We start from the raw sequence: 20,537 nt of genomic DNA, 5'->3' as shown, positions 1-20,537 counted from the left end.
CCACATTTTTTGCCTAAACTATATAGTTTCTTTTATCCCTGTGGGATCAAGGGATATCAAGGACCCAAAAGACAACATCCACAATACCTAATGGACTTTGAGGATTCAGGAAATGTATGATATACCCATACTATTTCTTTGTGAGAGGTTATTGTGAGCCTTAAAATAGCAGTAATCGACTCAGGCCCATTCACCTCCATTCATTCTCCAGCATTACGTAAAAACGACCTCACCAATTGTTTACTGTAGATATAATGATATTATTACTAATACAAATGTAATAATAATCAAAGGCCAGGTAGACATTTTTCATCAATTTAATTAATTAGTAAAAATTAACTGAACGTGGCCACTAATTATTACAAATATGGATGATAATGATTGGATCAAAACAGTAGTGCATTACAATTTTTTTGTGATCACATTTTTTTTCTTCTTCAGTGCATTACATATTCATGCAAAGGTCACTTCACTTGACTGTTTTTGCTGTGTACATCCTTCCATTTTTTTTTTCAGATGTATCAGACTCCCAGCCTTTGTCCTCATCAGCAGACCAAGCCTCGGCCAGCTCCCTGTCACTGTCCCAGTCCCAACCACACCATGCGCACGAGGATTCAGACCCGGAGCGAAGCAGCAGGTCACAACAGCCCAGTCAAGCTCCAGTCAAAGACTCGGAGCTTTCCTCGGACTTGCTGCAGAGCGCTGAAGAGGAGAGCAGCCTCAGCGTGGCCCCTGCACTCCACAGTGGCTGCCAGGAGGGCACTGGAGCCGTCTGAGTTCAGGACCACCAACTGAGCCCATAAGGCTTTCTGTAATGAACTGGACTTGACATGTGGACTGCTCTCTTCAAAGAGCCAAACCAGCCTCAAAAGTTTAAATACACATTTTCTGTTATCCTCCTGCCTTGGCGGCTAGACTGGTGCAGATTTCCTTGTAGCTGGAGAAATGTTCTGACCTGTCATGCTTGACTTACTTCACCACAGGCTAATTTTATGTCACACAATCAGGAACGCTGTGACATTCAGGGTCTTTGTCGTAGTGTGCTGAAAATTCCCAGTTTGTCTGTGGGACCAAATTGACCACTTATCCCTGAAGGAAGGGGCAGGTGCTAAAAATGGGGAAAGCTTTTTGGAGCTGTGTGACAGATTTCCAGAATTAGGCCTAGATAGCACCTGTATTGTGTAGACATCTTTTCTCGTTCACATATTCTGTCAATATCAGAAGTTTGGACAGGTTGTTTCCTTAAGGGTATGCTCCTTGTAACACGGATGCCCAAATGAATACTGAAAAGACTCCAGCTGCCTTTGGGATATCAATGTACATTATCATTGATTGGCTGAATTTGAGGCTAGCCAGAGTTGTACTGCAACACATGCGCTGTAATTAGACTACACCAAATGAGATTTTTCCACCATTCAGGCACATCAAAATGCAGTGGTAGTGCAAACACTGCTGCAATGTCACATGCTTGCCATTTAAAAGGCTAAAACAGGAAAATATACATTCCCTCCAAGTTAAACCTTCTATACAGTTTGGAGACTTGATCAGGGATTGTGAGCAAGTTTTTTTTTGCCCTCTAGGGAAGTTTGAGAATGTAAATGTGTTGTGAAAAAAGAAGAGAGTTTTAAAAGGAGATCTGTAATTAATGCAGATGGTCAGGAAAAGTCAAGCTAAGAGGGGCAGACAATGGCCAAATTTCCAGCAATTTACTACAAGGGAAGTCAATGAGGAGAGACACAATGTACCATGTAATTCTCCAGTTGACTTCCTGTTAGCTGACCTTGTTCTAATCACTGGGTCCCAGTGCCTTTGGATCCAGGGTTTTTCTTACTGTTGAGCCACTACTTGAAACTTTTTATCTTCAAGAAAGCACTGCCTGTGCCTAAAAATGTTTTCAATAAACCATTTTCTTTGTATGTGTTTTGAGATGGTGATCATCATCCTCAGTGCTGATTTTAAATCAAAGTACAGTTCTTCACTTATTATATATTTCTGTCCCTCTTGAACATGTTTGTCAAAGTTCTGATAAATAAATATATCTACAGTCCATTCAGGCCCACTTTCAAGTTTATTGGTATATTACCAAAAAGCAATAATCTAATTTGGTCATTTTTAACTATTGTACATTGTAGAAAATGTTATACTTCAATGATTTTAAAAAGCAACATTCAACTCCAAAAGAAAAAAAAAGCTACAGTGTATACCAGATAATATTGATTTTACTTGTGTCACATCATCTTACAAAATAGATAATTCTGGTTCTCAGTGCTGTGTCATGTAATACATCAGTGTCTACACTCTTGTCGGATCAATTACTTTCACCAACAAGTGTTTACTTCCCTTGGACATTATCATCAGTGACTAGATGAACGACTGTAATCACATCACCTTTTTACTTTCAGTTCTTCTTGGACCATTTTCTTGATAACCAGTCTGTCCTAAACCTTGTGTCAGCTGCAACAATACACAGGCAATTGTGCATTGTGAAAGGGTGTCACTCTTTTCAATGGTTAGTGTTTGCTTTAGGAAAGCACTTCACACTTGCCTGCTCCAGTGTATCAAACCTTGGCCATTTTCCTGGACTGGATATGTATGGGTTTAGCAAGATTATTCTGAAAAAGAGCATGCTGGCTGAATGGTACAAATATCATTTTAAAAACTGTTATATTTTACAAGGATTCTCTGATGCAGATTTGTGTGATCTATTGTTGATGGTATCTACTGATTTTCCATGGGAAATTTCACAGCTGCATCTATATAATACAATAACCTGTGAGCATTAAATCTTGGCCAAACAGAGTTAGGAACACGTATTTGTATGTGTTTACATGGAGTTTGTTTTACTGCAACTGTGGAAGCATTTACGTGTGCAGCATTGAGTCCAAGACAGATTTCATTTGTTTACATAAGTGAAATCTGAAACCGTTGGGGAAAAAGGTTTTTTTCTCCTCGTTATACAACCGCTCAACACCACATAGTCAAAAATTAGAGAAAATCTTCTGAAATTGCTGTCATTTAACAACCATGAATTTCACGTCACCTTATTATTCTGTCTTCATTATAGATATTGGGCTGTGTAACAATGACAGTAAAAGTCCAGTTACTGATCAGTATTTGAAATCAAATGTGATCATTTTATAGCATTTAGCCCCATATTCTACTCTGTTTAGCAAGTGCTCAGCATGCCTGCACTGTATGGCCTGTACTGTAAACTCTTTACTGCTGTCTCCCAGCTGTCAATGGCCATGGTTTGGCTTTTTTTCTCTCAGGTCTCTGTAACTGCCCCCTCATTTTGAATGTGCTCTATGCTGATGTAGCACAGACCTGTGCAACCATTCCTAGGCCCCTTTCTGCCCCGCCACAGGGAGACTGCTCAATCAAGGCCAGCTCTCGAACTTCCTCTAGGAGAGAGTACAGATTAGGGCTTTTGCTCTGGCAAAACTCTCTCTCTTCTTTGGAGAATTTGGGGCCTCGTGCTGCCTTGTCGTGGGCCTGCTCCTCGGCCAGACGCACCACCTCCTGGACCAGCTGGCTGCGGCCCTGCAGCTGAGGGGGCTGCTGCTCAGCATTCTGGTGGGGCTTATTGCTGATCACCTCCATGTGGAGACTGACTGAGTGGTAGCGAGATGCCTGCACAGAAATACGGACCTGCAGAGAGGAGAGGACCCAGCTGTTATACAATAAGTTTCTATATCAGCACTGAAATGTATAAGGCCAGCAAATAAGTGCAGAACGAGTTAAATATATACATCCTAAGTAAACAAAGTGCTGGCATGGACAGTTTGTGTCCTCAGCAGCAGTGACTCACAGTGATGTGGTCAAACAGGCTGAAAGTGGAGGTGCCACGGCTGCAGGTGGTGCTGATGCGCTCCGGGTATCTTTGCACAGAGCCGCTTTGCCACTCACAGCTGCCATCCTGTCCCACAGTCACCACCTGGCCCTCCCGGTTCCTCAGGTACACCGCCCCCTTCAGGCCGTACCTGGGCATGACACAGGTATGCTCAGTATTGTTGCCATGTGATGACGTTAACACTGTTCTTGACGAAAATCTGTCCTGCTAGGAAGTTGATTACAGATAAGTGGCGGCCACTGATCTCAACCTATGTGAGCCCAGGAACTCCTAAAACAAAGTGATACGTTTCTGGAACTCTCTCACATTAGTAAAAGGCCAGACTATTAAACTCTGGCACTGCTCATCTTTTATTCTTCCTTATTCGGGCCAATTCACTTGATTTATGACAGCAAGGAGCATAAAGGCTGTAAATTTTTATTGCATCTCAAACATTTATCACAAAGATTAAAAGCACGATCATAAATTTATACTATACATTGAAAATATATCTTTTCTCATTCTATAAATCATTTGGTGATGTCCCAGAAACAACCTCCAAGACCCTGAGGTTGAGAAGTAGCGCAAAGTTCTGAACTTCTTACTGTGGGATGAACACCAGCATGCCGTTGGCTCGGATGGCGTAGATGACAGCATCAGCCACGCAGCACTGGTCCACCTGAGGGTCTTTGTCTTTAAAGTAGAGACACTGGAACAACTCTGTAGACAAGCGCTGGGCCTGCTGGGCTGCCTGAAAGGTCAGTCCAAGGTCATTGGTAAGAGTAGTGATAGAGTGACCATTTTACAAGTGAATCATGTGGCCTGTAGTACTGACCCTGTTCTTGTTGTTGATATGCTGAGCCATTTCTTCGAGCTCTTTGTTACTGGCTGACGGTTTGCTATGTCCTGCTGCATTTTCCAGGTTGATGGCCGCAGTAAGGAGGCGGTGGACCACCATATCGGCGTAGCGGCGGATGGGTGAGGTGAAGTGTGTGTAGCGGTCCAGAGCCAGACCTAACACACACAGACAGAGATCAAACACAATAATTCCTTTCCAAATCTGAAGCCCACTCCAATACACTGCCTTGCATTAATCTTTACTTTTATAAAATCTTGTTCAAATATTACAAGAAAAAAAAAACCTCCCAGACTCCGAGGTATTTTCATTTCTTTCAAAGGCAGCTTCATTTTTTTTATATTCTTGAAACAGGTTTTAATTAATATCAGATCCTTCATTTCCACTGAAAATCTAGGGGACATGTAAAAACAATTCCGGTGAACAATGTGATAACAAGTGATGAGAACAGTTTAGTGTACCATAGTGGTAGTATTGGTCTTGTGAGCAGGCACCGGTGGAGAAGTACAGAGCGTTTGACATGGCCTGGGTGGCCATCACTCTAAGCAGCTTGTTCACCAGGGGGTCCTGGGGGTCCACAGCCTGCTCCAGAGAGTCAGCTAAAGCCTTGTTAGACCTGGTGGAACAAAAGAATCTATTCAAATGTGTGCCTCTCTGAATTGCACTTGTAACCACACCTGTATTTCAGGCTGCAATAGAGTGGAATATAAAGTCTCTAAGAGCATCTCCTTCATAGAATAATTAATATTGACTAATTTAGTCTCTACACTTCTAGAGAAGTCAACAGCCAACTGTCACTAGCTGAGATGAGCCAGCGGCAAGCTGAGGTGAAGTACTCACAATGCAGCTGCAGCCATCTGCTGGACCAGTTTTATAAGCTGTCAACTTCAAAAAAGCAAGAGTGACTCATAGCAGGACTTGCCATATTATTTTATTCACATTTAAGTGACAGAATTTATTAACTTTAATGAAAGTGTTTTACCTTTTCTTTGTCACATCTGAGTCTTTGAAAAGCCAGTGCTGTTTAGTTAGTTTGTTACATTAATATTTGGTTTTTACTAGTGATCAACCCACTGATCCATCTAGTCCCTAAAAAATATGTACTTAACTTAAGCATGTACAACTGACTACTAGCTTAACTGTAAAGATTTTGTTTGGTACTCATGGAATACCTTCCCACTGTTTATAGTCACTACTGCCATTAACACGATGATTAATGTGATGGATTATAAAACGTTGGCCATTTTTAAGTCTGTGGAAGCTGATTTTCATTCTGTACAATTACCAATAGCAGTAAATGTCTCCTTCTGAATGGAGGAAAACAAGCTTTGATATCTCCAGCTGACTGTGTGAACCATGCCTATTGGAAAGGAGACTGGCAACCAGGTGATTTTTACAAACTAAAAAAAGAACAGCAGTGTTATCCTTTGAGGCAATAAATGCCAAACTGCTTGGTCAAGTAACTCCTCTCTCTTGGCCAGTTTGAGACCCTTGCAAAACCAGTCCTGCATGTGAACCAAGTCAATACAAGATTAGACAAGCATAGACAATATGATGCACCTCCTTAGGTGCCAAAGTACTCATAAAATCCTGTCAGCAGCTACCAGTCACCTTGTACTGATGGTGAACCCCCGGGCCTTGGCGCTGTCCACCAGCTGGCAGAAGAACTCCTGGCGTGGTGGCGGGTGATGGCGCAGCAGCGCCTGCTGAGGGAAACTCTCCTGGATTTTGCGCGCCACCCAGTGGTTGGCATAAATCATGCACTCGGCAACTGTTTCGTGAATCTCCAGGGGCTGCCGGGGCACCAGGGCTGTGATGTTCTTTTCCTCATCCAGCTGGGCGCGTACCTGAGGCAGGACAGCACAGATGTATGCTATAATTTAAAAGAATATGCATATACTCAAGGAACTCCAGAAGAGGAAAGAGCACTAAAAGAGCACTAAAATCTTACTCAGATAGTACGATTACTGAGCAGAAATTAAATCAACTTGAGTAAAAGTAAGCTCATTTAAAATGTACTCAGAGTAACAGCCATTGGGTTAATATTTATAGAGAACACTGTGATGTTTTCTACGTGACTGTAAAAATGAGGAGTTCAGAATTCACACTTAAAAGACAATTTTTCACAGCAGCCATTTTGGCATAAAACAGCAGGTGTTACTAATGACGTTAATTTAAGTTCCATTCCATTTAAGCGTCTTTCTAGTGAGCCAGCATGAACAATAGCAGGGCCCTCTCTGACGTAAATGGAATGCATCCTTAATTAATGTCATCAGTAACACCTGTGTTTACCCTGACATTTAATGTCAAAATAGCTGCTGTGAAAAAGGTCTATTCCTTTAATCGAGAAAATTAGGATTTATACAATTTAGTGCACAAGCAAAAGCCAGATTACTGTTCTCTGTTGATTTTTATTATAGCTATGGTGTCAAACTCTATCACTAAGGGGGTCATGTTAAAAAAAAAAAAAAAAAAAAAAAAAAAATCACAACCAATTTGAGGGCCTTTATTTTTTTTCTTTTAACATCTTTGACCCAAAGTGGTCATTTGGTCCTAAAAATATGTCTTGTGTACAAATAACGAGTCACACACAAGTATGAACTTTACATGAAACATTCTTCCCCTGGAGTGGAAAATGACATGAAAGTCCACTGCATCGTTCCTTTTTTCTTGCATACTGTATTTGCAAGCCAACCCTCAATCCTCAAGCCGGCCAGTACGCTCTTAATAGAAAATCAAAAGTCATCTCGTGGGCCGGATGTAATTGCGCTATGGGCCTGATCTGGCCCACAGGCCTTGTGTTTGACATATGTGATGCAATGGATGCAATTTAAAATGTAGCAAAGTACTCTACTTGAGCAAAAAGTATCTCAGGGCTATGTTAGAAGACTGTTTTACCAAGAGTGAGGTAGGTCATTATATAATTACAACTAAAACTCTGACTAAATTGTGTAAATAACTCAAGGATGTATGATTCTGTTTAAAAACCTGGGTCACACTGGTCTATCATGACTGATAATGGTTACAAGGCACAAATCTTCAAACATGGCTGTTCATCACAAATAAAAATCCACCTGTATTTCTTTTGTAGTTGATGATCATACCTCCACCCCCTCCAGCTCCAGGGCGCCCTCTCTGTCTCTCTTAGCCCGGAGGTGCCTCGCTACGTGTGTGAGCATCTCCAGAGCCTGGGTGAGCTGGGCCAGCTTTGCATCCTTCTCCTCAGTGCCGAGCTGGGTCAGCTCTGGCACCTCTGCATTCTCTCCCTTGAGGAGGGCCTGGGCTAGCTCATAGTGGAGCTGATAGGAGGAGCGAATGAGGGTGCGACCATACCACACCTTCTTAACAGCTAGGGTGCGTGCATCCAGCTCCCAAAGCACACTCATAGCATACCTGAATATGGAGTAAATCCACATGCACACAAACACAGACAGCACATTCAGGTGTGTGCACATATGCGACACTCTCTAAATGCACACACGCACAAATTGTAGAAGTATGTAGAATCCTCTGACCTGTCTACTCCTCCCAGCAGAGAGCAAAGGTTTGCACTGAGAACAGCAGGCAACATGTCATACCTGCGATCTGCCAAATAATAGGTAGTAGCCCTTAGAACAGAGACACAGAGAAAAAAAGAAAATACATTTTTAAAATTACATGACTTTTCCAGGATTTTCATAACCGTAGAAACCCTGGAGATCTTAGTACAAAAGTGCAGTTGTTCGCCAAGAACAAAACATTTCTCTTTTTATGAAATATTAACATAAAGCATTTGTAGACATAGATTCAATTTGGTGTTTTGAATAAAAAGAAACTGCTATCTAGGCTAAATGCCATGGCCAGATGTCAGCATGGTGTAACTGGATATTCCCCAGTGTTTCTGTTCAAAGTTTGATTCCATGGCTTACTTTTGTCCATGTGATCTGTGTCATTTTTAAAACCCTGCTTGTATATTTATTCATCTCTCCGTCCCCTTACCGAGCACGTGCCTCCAAGTCAGTGAGTGAGCCTTCAGCTACGAAGTGGGTGACATCAGCGATGTGAACGCCCAGCTCGAGCACCTCCCCGCCTGGGAGGGTGTGCACAGACAGCGTGTCATCCACATCCTCACAGCCCCGTGGGTCGATACTGAACACCAGATGAGTGTCCCTGAGGTCCCGCCGCACCACCACCTGGCCAGGGTCCACCCTCCATGGCTTCTCAGGAGAGATAACTGGCATCTCTCTCAGCTGAATACACACACAGACACACACAAGGTTACATATAGTCTTTCTGAATATCAGATACACACAAAGTCACAAACGCAGCTGTTCATTACCTTCAAGTGATGGAACATGAGTGCATTATTTGTATTGCTCATGGTTTGGGCTAAAGAGAACAAATAGATATGCTGTACTCCTGGGACACCAGCCCAACTCGAGACCGCTGATTACAAAGATAATCTAACCAACTTGTGGAAAACATGGATTTGATTGGAGGGCTAATGTCTCTTCCAGCCATTTAGTAAGCCGCTAAAAATAAGCTCTGATCATTAATATTACCAATTTATAATTTTCCATGAAAAAACATCCTGTAGTGCCTTAAAACAGCTTAAATGTAACTAAATCCTCATTAAAAATGCACAGGTCTATGAATACTCCCCAACCACCTCCCTGCCTTCTGGCACACCGGCTCATAACCAGAGCTCTGGTCACAGAAAGTGCAAGTATTGTCCATCACGGTCATGAACTTTGTTCCCTTTTTGAAAATTTAACTATGAAAAAATATAATTTGGGGGCGAATCTCTTAATTACACTTATATTGTTCATGTGAAGCAGCCGTTTTCAGTTGATGTCGTCAATCTCTTTAAAATAAAACAATTCTGTGGGTCAGCTCTGCATACAGAGAACCAAGATGCCCGCTCCCACGACACTCATGGACATTGTGCTGTTAATCTAATCATGAAAAAAGTATTCTTTTTAGCAAATCTCGTTACACTAATACTGTTCATGCAGAGCAGTTATTTCGAGTTGGTCTTGTTGATTTTTGGAAAATAAAACACAGCTCGGCACTGATGGCGACCAGCAGAATGTGGGAATTTTAACATTGCAAAGCTCGCCCAGGGTACATCTGAATCTCAGATTTTAGGGGCGCGCACACACACCTCCACCTTCAGGATTGTGAAGACACCTCTCTTGAGACAAAGTTTGCACACATACAAGTCAGTAGAGTCAAAGTTAGACATTTTAGGGAACATAAACTCAAGAAAAACATATTTGTGAATGGAGGGGGACTTTAATTAATTCTATTAAGAGTCTGTCAAAGCATCTGATATTGTCATTCAAGTGAGAATAGCTGGTCCACCTTAAAGGTCAGTCCATTCACCCCGTTCACTTTAAGCAACAAGCATAAGAACTTGGCTTGGGTCTTGAGAAGTTGTAGCATTTATTCTATGGCAAATTATAGTCTAAACTGTAAGCACATTGCCTTGCTGCTTATCTCATACTCTGCTCCAGCAGCCAGGCTCACCGTCTGTCTGTCAACAGCACACTCACCACACACAGCCTACACACTGAGACATCCCTTAAATATGCCAAAACAACAACAACAACAAAAATCACTAGTTACGGACTCCATACCTGAAAAATTCATCCAATCACAGAAGCCTAATACATATATTCTTAAGTTCTTTCACTCTCCATCATATATGATTTAATGTAAGAGTTAGATGTGCCGTCTCTCAATAAAAAGAAAATGTAGTAACTACATTACAACAATTCAGCTATATTACTATATTACTGAATTAGCGTAGCCGTCAAAATGACTGGTGTCTGATCAGACTCCTTTTTTTTTAATGTCATCAGTATCACCAGCATACTCCAACCTTACAATTTTGCTTTTGTAATTACTGGTCTCCAGTGACTTTTCTTCAGCATGTATTCTCTTCAGGCATTACAGAGGGTGTCACATGAAAGATCAGGATTAACATCAGTTAGATTCATTTCATCCTGAATGTAGTTTTTGCATGACTAAAAATCTGGTTTGGTCTCAGAGGGCGAAGCTTTCCCACATACCTGGGCCTCAGAGAAGGGAGGCACGTGGATGCAGTTCTCAATGAGGATGGTCTGGATTTCCGTCTCCAGCTCCCCAGCCCGACCCAGCACCCGGACACTGTGGCCGTTGGGGTACAGCGATGTGCTTTCCCATGAGTCAATGCGCACCACCACTCTGTGGTCCTGGATGAAGGCAAGGAGGGGCAAGTTTTGAATTAGCCAACACTGGTCACTGCAATGACTTTTTTTTTTTTTTCAAATCTTGTCGAGGAGCCAAAGTTGGTGAGTGTTATGAAATGACTCCCAACCTGTTCAGTCTGCATGGAGTTTTGGGTTGCTAGGCAACCATAAGGCATTACATGGCACTGCACACTGGAACATAGTTATTTTGATCCTCATAAACACACACACTTGGTCTTTATATTAAAATAGAAAAAATAAAATAAATAAAATTTTATCAAGCGTATGATTTACTACATTTTTAGCCGTAGTTTGAATTGAAGCTTGATATCATTATGCAGCTGAAAAATGGTAAGTCTCTAGGATAAATGCTGCATAATTGGCCTCCAAGAGCTGCTAACATGTTGGGAATTTTTTAATTAGTATGTTTCCTTCCAAGTCAGCAAGTGTATAGCTGAATGAGTAAGCAAGCAAGCAAGTAAATATATCACAAGGCAGGAAAAAGCGGATCAGACCTGCAGAGCATCAGCCTGCTGAGTGCTAATTCGGATCTTGGGGATGCACTGGTCCCAGGGCACGACCAGGATGCGCTGGGAGTTCCTGCTCTGGGACTGCGTCTCCTCCCTGGGGGGAAATGTCACCACGTAGTCCCTCCAGTTCCTCTGCAGGATCCCCACAACACGGCCTGCAGGCAACTGTTATCAGGGCTGGTGCATGCTGTTTTCATTAGTTATCAACATGAGATCAACTGCTTAATAATAGAGTCCAGTGCAGGGGTTTTCAAAGTGGGGTATGAGGACCCCCAGAGGTCCTTGAGGGTCTTCCAGCAGATCATCAGTAAAGTGAGGAATAATTTCATTTAATTTAAGTGTGTATTCAGACCTGTCTCATTTCGAGCAGTTGCTCCGAAAAAGGGAGCGTTTCCCCCCAAAGATCGGTTTGTTTGGACAAATGTGAACACAGCAATCGCGCTCGGATGCGGGATGAAACAAGCGGACCAAGATTGCTTAGAAGGGGTGGTCTCGGCTCGCTTCCTTTCCAGCCCTGGAACGGTTTGTTTGCAACATAACCGACACAGCAACCCCGACACAACTGACTCATAACGGTGGTTCACCCTCCAATAGAGGGGGGCAGTAATGCACCCGGTTGCCAACCATCAACCAAAAAAAAAAAAAAAAAGAAAAAAAAAAAAAGAAACAGCAGAAGAAGAAGCAACAGAAGAAGTCTTCTTCTCAGTAGATGCAGTAGGACATTATTTTCAATGTGCAGTCTGGATTCCCGGTAGAACAGGATATTTTCTTCATTTACGGAACCCTGGGATATTAACCATAAAAACACATAAAAACAAATGAGCCACACACGCTGTGGATGCTCCATGTTTGCTGTTTTTCCCAGGGTTTTTCCTTCCGGGATTTCTGACCACTGAGAGAACAGTTGGTCTGCGCATGGCATTTGTTTACAACTTTGGACCAATACAGACAATTGCCTTGTGAACACAAATGACCCAAAAGAAAAATGCAACAATTGTACTGATTTAGCCCCTGAATCGGAACAAAGCAAACGAGCCACAGGTCTGAATACACCCTAAATGACTGTGAAAAGTGTGTGAACACTTCCTCATTTGCCTCATTTAAACACAAAAAATCTGGTGTTGAACCAGCATCTCTGACCTGAAATCATTGCTGAGATTTCAAACAGGTTAATTTACTAGACATGTACAAGTTTTAACATATGTTTTAGTCTCACCACTTTGGATTTATTTGTCAAGTATGACACCTAGAAAATTCCATAATTAACAAAAACAACAATATTTTGACAATTTTCATACCACAGCCCCGAGCACAAAATAACTTGTTACAAGTTGGGGTGTGGGGCTTAAAGTGAGTCAAAGCGGGGGTCCAGGACATGAAAATGTTTGATGCTTTGCTATAGTATGCTATTACAGATATCTTGACTTAAGGGAGGATATAAATAATAAGATGTAAATAATTTGGTCCACTGTTCCAGTCGCTTCACATTCTCCTTACATACAGTAAATCAGTTCAAAATAGAAACATGTAAATGAAGACTTGTGGCGCTTTTCCACTAGTACCTACTCGGGTCAACTCGGCTTGACCCTACTCGGTTTGTAAGCTTTTCCATTAGGTGGTAGTAGCTGGTAGCAGGTACTATTTTGGGACCTACTTAGCCGGGGTTCCAAGCGAGCTGAGTCGAGCCAAAATGTGACGTAAACATCGTGCAGGCCACTGATTGGACAGGGAGTGATGACACATGGGAGCGACTCCTTCACGAAAACCAAACCCGGCATCTAAAAAAAAAAAAAAAAAAAAAAAAAAAAAAAGGCGACCGTGCGCATTGATCATCGCTGAAGTTGGCAAAGTCGGAAAATGGCAAGCAAACCAGTACCGCGGTCAAATGAAGAGGTGGAGACTTTTCTGTGCTTAGTGGCGGGTCACAGAATCCAGAGGGAGCTGGACGGTGCGCCGCCTTGCTGTGACAACTCCACCCACAGTGAGCTGGTACTCAATTGTAATGGAAAACCACCGAAACCGTGTCGAGGCAAGTAGAGTTAAGCCGAGTCAAGCCGAGTAGGTACTAGTGGAAAAGCACCATTGGCGTCCCACCTGTAGGCATGGGCTGACTCTGGGCCTCCTCTCCAGTCTTTTCCTCCCCCTGGCCCTCAGTCAGGGCTGTGGTCTTCCCTCTCCACTCACTCTTTGGAAATAACTCCACTACAACCCCATCTCCGTGCACAGCTCTGTTACGATTCTTAACACCACACACCAACACGTCACTGTTCAGGTCTGAGGTGGCCAGGATGGTGGGAGAAGAAAGAGGAGTGACACAGAAGAAAACAGGGAGAGAGAGAGTGAGGCCAGTGACTTTAAAGACAAATAGGCCCTCCGAGTTAGGGAAAAAAAAAAAGATCCAGCTACTGGGGCTGCAAAGTTAGCCAGACTTAATAACTGTTTCTTAAATGGAAGCACTCAGTTTGCAGTCAGTGGCCCTTAATCAACATTAATGGTAGAAAATGTTGTGCTGGTCCCTGCTGCTTTGCACCTGTGTTCTTGTTAGTGGAGCCCTCTATCCTGATGAAAGCCTCACACTGTGCCCGGTGTTTGTTGACATTCAGGATACCCTGATAATAGAGAGAGAAAAAATATTATATGTTTTGATTAAAGGGGAAACTGACAGGTAGGTCCAATTCTCTAGTCCAGTCCAAACCATCTTGTCAAGTGAGAGGAATGAGTATCACTCTTCTATCACTTCAAAACTTGGTTCATCGGTTCAAGCCCTTGACATTTATGAGCTGCATACTTTTTAAGTCAGGGCAGCTACACAGGGCAGCTCCCACCTCCATGACCCTAAAACAGACCTATCCGCACCTTTATTATTAGGAGATGAGATAAGCATGAGGTCATCATTAGCAGCAGTCTAATCTGTGATCTTCAAAATCAGTTTTCATCATTTCCCTCCATCTCATGTAATGCAATCTGTGTTCCTTCTCCGGCTTCCTCCAAACTGTTCAACAGGCAAACACAGGTGAAGCCAATTTCAATCCTCCTTCTTTTTCAAGTCAAATCTACATTCTGCACCCTGAAAGTCAACCCATCGAATCATTTTTCACAAATCTCCTCAATTGATGGGGGGATACACCCACCCCCCACCCCACCCTTTCTTTTTTTACAAAAAAAAGGACAAGCAATCAAGACAATCAAACTGTCTCATTATTCTGTCTCATTGATTCAACAAACCCACACGGCGACAATGCATTCTGTTACCGTGCTCTGTTTAATGTGGGCTTTCAAATGGTAGTTCAATTCAAATGGTACATTTGAATTGAACTACCATATGATATGCAGCTATCTTCATAAATCTTCATATGCAGCTATCTTCATAAATTTTATAGATTTACCATGCACACAAATTTTATTTAACATAGTCTGTCAATATTCAAACTTGTGTCAATGCATTTTCTGATTGCAAATAAATAAAGCAACAAATACTTGAATCGGCATATTGAGTGGCCAAATTATTGAACAAATTATTGAACGGCCTATTGAACAAAAGTGATGTGACTGAGAAAATACTGAGTCAAACACAGCCCTGTGCATTACTCTTTGCTCATAAACAGCATATATCAAATAGTGGACACAAACCAGACAGGTGGATTTGTACCTGGACATATCGTCCAGACTTGATTCCAGCCTCCAGGACTTCAGCAGGCAGATGTTCAGCATACTCCCTCTCTGTGCCCTCGCTCCCTTTTTCTTGTAGTGCCTGGGAAATGGAGCTATACAGCTCATGGGCTGCCTGCAGGTCTGGCCAGAAGTTCTGCAAATAATCCTGGTCAAAACAGGGACACACATATGTAGGTGAAGAAATGCAAGAGCACATCTTACCCACATAGTAAAGCAGGTCTTAGTAACATAAGTATCTGTTTTAGTAAATTTATGTTTGATTTTTAATTTACAAATACACATGGTTTTAGATGTGACCGTTAAAATACATAAAGAATGTTTTCAAAGCAAGGAGGTGTGTGAGTACCACTAAAAAAAGTATCAAATGGCCTAGAAAAAATACAATGCCATGATAACTGTTTGATTGCAGCTTTTAAAAGTGTTTTTGTGTTGAAAGGATGTTTTCATAAATTTTTGGATTCAACTGTTGGAAAATACTTGTTGGTCCTGTGTGTCTGTGTGTCTGTGTGTGTGTGTGTGCTACTGCTAAATGCTGTGTTACGGAGTATATACCAGGCATGGCAATGCAAAAGAATTGGGTATTTTCCCATCATTGCCTTGCTCTAAGTAATCTATGCAACTGTAGCATGAATAAAATTCAGGATTTAATGGGTGAACAATTAAGTAAGGGCAATTGGAGCTACACAAATCATGACTAAATACATTTATAATGCAAATTTATAGATGTTTTGCAATCTTTGTGCTTGTTTTGTAGAACTAAGCCTTTGGTAATATCCTTTTAATGCAAAAATTGGCTCTAACATTCTCATATGCAGTTATTTATTTATTTATTTTTAACTTATTTTATCCTGTGTCTATTTCAATGCCAATGTGCATTGCTGTCTGAGTGGAAGTGTGGTTGTTGTTTTTATGTCTTGAATGAGCTACTGGATATTTGAATTTCCCTTCGGGGATGAATTAAGTTTTATCTATCAATCTATCTATTTAGTTTGTCCTTGCTGATGCACAGGTTCTGTGACATCTTGGACATTACGTGGACATTACAGGACATTACTTCAAACATAAATGCTGCACAGAGAGAAGTGATCTGGTATCAGAGAGGAATCTGGTGTGGTTAGAGTGGTAAAGTGTGAAATGTACCTGAATGGAGATGACATACACACCAGCGTTGAGGCTGCTATACTGGGTCACTGCAGCCTGGTCCTCTGTGATCATTACTATAGGCTTCAGACCTGCCAGGTGGTCATGGTACCACACTGCTGCACTGTACACACACCTAAGGTATACATATACACACACACACACACACACACACACACACACACACACACACACACACATAAAACAGTAATTCACAAGTGAAAGCAAACTACATATAATACAGACAGCTTGCCTGAAAATGCCCTGATCTTAGATATTTTGTATTAAATTAGAATGTGAATTATGGATACCTACATATAGATTTTACACAGGTAGAAGTTAGCAATGGAAAGCTAATTTCAGATTCCACTGTATGGAATGATGGTTCAATGTTTATAAATAATATAGACATAGGCCAATTATAGCTGAGATATAATATTTCACACTCACCATTGACCCTCTTTGGCAGAGCAGTAAGGTTGCTTCACCCCATGGGCCACACTGCTGAAGCATACTCAGCTATGGAAGAGTGACTGCATTTGCAGAGCAAATGCGTAGTCTCTATAATGTGTTTTGTGTGTGAGGGCCTGTTGCCCTGTAACATTTGCACAGTATGTAATGTGATAGCCTGGAAGCTGTCAGTGAGTCCAGCTATAAAATTTCAGTTCTTTCAGTCGCTAGTAATTTCTACCATACAAAAATGTATGACTCATTATTTTAACATTATGTTTCAATCACACCACTTTAAATCTATTTGTCGAATTGTGTTCAGTTAGGACATCAAAACAATTTAATATTTCAAGGCAGAAAGAGTAGGATTTTCCTGAAAGAAATAAAACTAAACTAAACAAAACATAACAATAAACAGTGTGTACACTCATACAAAACTAATCCCTCTCCATCATGACTTGTGAGCCACTAGAGGTGTGTGTTGGTGTGTGTATCTGCGGAGACCCTGCCCTCTGCCTGGATTTTCTTGATTTACTGAGCTTGGGACTCTTCTGGGCGTCAGCCTTTGGGCAGCAGGTGTGTAGCTGTCAGACAATAACAGCACATAGTGCAGGGTCGATGGCATGACATCCAACAGCATGGAGGGAGAGAATGAAGGTGAAGAGCTTGTGCTATTGGCCTGTTTTCTGTTGGACAGGTAGGTGAAAACTCAGAAACCCATTGTCAGCGATTAGCTTAGCCAAGGGGGAGGGGACAACTTTGAACGTTGTGTCTACTAACTGCAACCAAGAAATCCTACTCATTCTGCCTTTAATACAAACCAAAATATCTTTTCATGTAAGTTTCCCTTGGGCACAAGCCACAGACCTTGAATGGAGTAGTATGGTTTAATGTGCTGTTTGCCATGGATATCTGGCTGATCCAGAAAAAAATGGCAACAGCAGGGCCGTAAAGTCTGTTGCGCTTGAGAGCCGTGCAGCTACGCAGTACTGACAGCAGAAATTACTACAAGAATTATGAATGATTGAATCTGTGAGCCGTGCTGTGCTACACAAGGTTAGCATAGCATTAGCAAGATTGTGCTTCTCCTCTTAGCTCCTTCAGTCAACATCTGCAAACTAGCAAACTTAACTTACCATCATCAAACATACCTTTTACTGAGTATAACTTCTTAAATGCTACATATTGTCATGGTTAAGCCAAACTTTAGCGCACAAGCAAAGTGTTTGTTAACTTTACATGGCTAACAGACGCCAGCTGAAAGACCAGATGTCTTTCCACTGCTCTCTTCCTGCAAACCCTCTCACCTCAGAGAGGCTCTGCCGCAAGTTGGTTTATATGGAAGACAGCCTGGTACCATGGCAACAATACACATAAAAATGGCCGCCGCTCCAACCATCCTAGTATGTTTATCTGAATGGAAAAGGCCTTTCTACTCCCTTCAAGTCTGTGGTAAAGGGTTCGCAGTTTAATTGAAGTCAACCTGGGGTTCTGGGACACGAAAAGTTGGCAAACCGTTGGTGTAGTCAGTGTATAGTCAGTGTAACTGGATTAAATGTAATGTTTCTGGCAGGCGCAGAGTGAGGACAGTGGGTGAGAGTGAGTACTGACTTGGTCTGCCACTTGTCCTGGCTCTCTCCCTTCTCCCGGGGACAGTAGGAGTACTCTTGGAATTCGTTGGCAAACAGCACACAGTTGTGACGGGGGTCTTTCAGCAGGCCCCTCAGCCGATTGTACTGCCTGCTCACAAACACATCCAGGAAAAGGAAACACCCACCTTACACTGTTTGATAGCTTTCATTTGTGATGTTCAATGCATTCTGTCATTTTTATACATTTCCCAGAATGGTGTCAATAACCCCAGCATTGGAGGTGTTGTTTAAAATTAAAGCTGGGCATATGGGCATATAAATACAACGTGTTAGCAAACTAGCTCATGATTTGGGCGCATGTCTATGATCACAGCCACGTTCCAATACCCATGCCAAGATGTGTTTTTATAGTGAGGAAGAGCATTAGAGTCCATTTTACTTTTAATATGTAAGATGAGTGATGATGCTGATCGTGAGAGTTACTGGTAAATATAAAACCTCCAGTTGACAAAAACGCCTTGCCTGTAAGGAAAACTCATCACACACATACACACACACACCCTGACACAGTGCTTCGTCCTGTGGGTGCCCTGTGAGTTGAAGTACCCAGAGATCTGCAATTACTCACACCATGGGGCATCAGCATATGTTGTACCAGCTACATCCACCTGACATTATCAAGAGTGAAGTCTCATCATATTAATGACGCAACATTTCAGAATGGCAGCATAAGCAGGAATAAAAAATAAACTGCCGAAGGTCATATGGGACTCCTTATTTACACTATTCATCAAGTTTGTCAAAAACACTGTTGTGCGTTTGTGCGAGAGAGACATTTAAATACACGGGCTGGACCTCATTTAGCTTGATCAGCATAGCTTTGAGATAATGAGTTCGACCTCTGTGCACTTTTTACCCACCACTGCAAGTAAGTTTTCATTAAAGGTTAAATGTAAAATAAGCTTTCAGGATGAAAGGTCTTGACCATAGCATGATATAGTGATGCCTGTAGCCAACGCTTTTGTCTTCGCTAATAGAAACTGACCAACTAGTATTAGATCATATAATCTAAAACGGAGAGCAGCGCTAAAGGACTATCTATGGACGTCCTATATGATAACAAACCTGGATTATACTTTATACATATATATATATTGTTAGTGTATAGCCTGTAGATGTCCCAGTACCTGCGTCCTTTGTTGTGCTGCACAGCCTGGAAGGCGGTCTGGGTGAAGACAATACCCTGCAGCTCCCTTAACTCCAGGACCTCCAGGTAGTCAGCCACCACACTGGCATCTGGTACCACATAGTGGGTCAGCTCTCCTGACAGCACCTTGCCATCTGATGGGGAAGTTAGGAACAGCTCATCAACAATGGTTTTGACTGCTGCAAGCAACTGGATTTGTGACAGTATTGTGACAGAAGAGGGAAACATGATATTCATCTTCAAGCTCTCAGTTCATTCCCAAGCATAATCTTGTCTTTCTTAACGGTAATAGTAGAGTGACTGCAAATTCACCTGAATATATCATGTATCATGCATCTGTATTGCTGTTTTCAGTGCCTACTTAATGCCATTCCAAGGAACAGCGGTTCAAAACTGCAAATGAATTTTCTGTCAAATGATACATACATATTATTACTGTCACTTGTGCATATTGAATGCCTTCATCAGAAAGGTAATGTAGTATTATAAATAGTTTCTACTCTATTTACCCACACCTCCATCATGTAGTGTGTGCGACGAAATGTTAGTTAAAGTTGACACACATCCAGCTAAGTTTTACAGTCCGTTTTGGCGGTGCAGTTGCCACGGGCTCTTACCTCTGGCAACTAACGTTAACTGTAAACTACGGCTAGTTCGGCTAGGCTAGGTTAAGTCAGTCACTCTGTGCTAACATGTACCTGTTGCGTTACACCATATGTATTTCGCCAGGCAGACATGAGTGAATGAATGGGTTTTCTGTGTGTCGCAGCTCTTTGTTTGGAGGTGACATTACCGTTGACACAGCCTGCCTGACACACGGCGCTGTAGCAGGGAACCTCCTCTCTCAAATAATGTTCTCGGACAACACGGACCTTCCGCCCCCGGAAACTCTTCAAGTGCAAAATCCTCTCCGTCTTAATCATTTCAGCTGATGTACGGCTGTTTTTTCATGCTATTTTATCATAACGGGTGAAGCGGTAGCTGTAAACAAAACGTTACACTGAACTCTAGAGGAAGTGCGCAGCAGTCAGTGACGTCACGAGGCACCT

At 42.1% G+C, this 20,537-nt stretch overlaps 2 protein-coding genes across 5 annotated transcripts in view; one reads left to right on the top strand and one right to left on the bottom strand.

Annotated features, from left to right (window-relative positions):
* tipin (timeless interacting protein) overlaps positions 1-2,049 on the top strand; it is a 10,320-nt gene extending 8,271 nt beyond the window's left edge. For all 4 annotated transcript variants that reach the window (XM_030048623.1, XM_030048625.1, XM_030048624.1 and 1 more), the window contains exon 8: positions 517-2,049. In XM_030048623.1, the coding sequence (XP_029904483.1) occupies positions 517-776 (260 nt within the window). In that variant the 3' untranslated portion in view covers positions 777-2,049. The remainder of the gene's footprint in view (positions 1-516) is intronic.
* dis3l (DIS3 like exosome 3'-5' exoribonuclease) lies at positions 2,050-20,537 on the bottom strand. The gene is made up of 18 exons (XM_030048621.1): positions 20,282-20,537; positions 19,469-19,622; positions 18,301-18,429; positions 16,240-16,375; positions 15,077-15,244; positions 13,958-14,036; positions 13,522-13,701; positions 11,413-11,582; positions 10,739-10,900; positions 8,664-8,914; positions 8,201-8,293; positions 7,790-8,078; positions 6,297-6,532; positions 5,147-5,301; positions 4,665-4,843; positions 4,435-4,580; positions 3,809-3,980; positions 2,050-3,648 (listed from the first exon to the last, which is right to left on the bottom strand). The coding sequence occupies exons 1-18, from the start codon at positions 20,409-20,411 to the stop codon at positions 3,304-3,306; spliced, it is 3,174 nt and encodes a 1,057-aa protein (XP_029904481.1). The 5' UTR covers positions 20,412-20,537; the 3' UTR covers positions 2,050-3,303.

Source organism: Myripristis murdjan, chromosome 3 (assembly GCF_902150065.1).
Source record: "Myripristis murdjan chromosome 3, fMyrMur1.1, whole genome shotgun sequence".
Taxonomy (NCBI): domain Eukaryota; kingdom Metazoa; phylum Chordata; class Actinopteri; order Holocentriformes; family Holocentridae; genus Myripristis; species Myripristis murdjan.
The sequence above is the reverse complement of the archived record's forward strand: the minus strand, read 5'-3'. Positions and strand labels throughout refer to the sequence as shown.

Bases quoted from the DNA above. Each gene is read 5' to 3' on its own strand.
- dis3l (XM_030048621.1), bottom strand. From the start codon at position 20,411: ATGATTAAGACGGAGAGGATTTTGCACTTGAAGAGTTTCCGGGGGCGG. The intron at 4,844-5,146 runs GTACACTAAACT...TGTGTGTGTTAG, and splicing joins AGACCAATACTACCACTATG to GTCTGGCTCTGGACCGCTAC. The intron at 4,581-4,664 runs GTCAGTACTACA...CTGACCTTTCAG, and splicing joins ATATCAACAACAAGAACAGG to GCAGCCCAGCAGGCCCAGCG.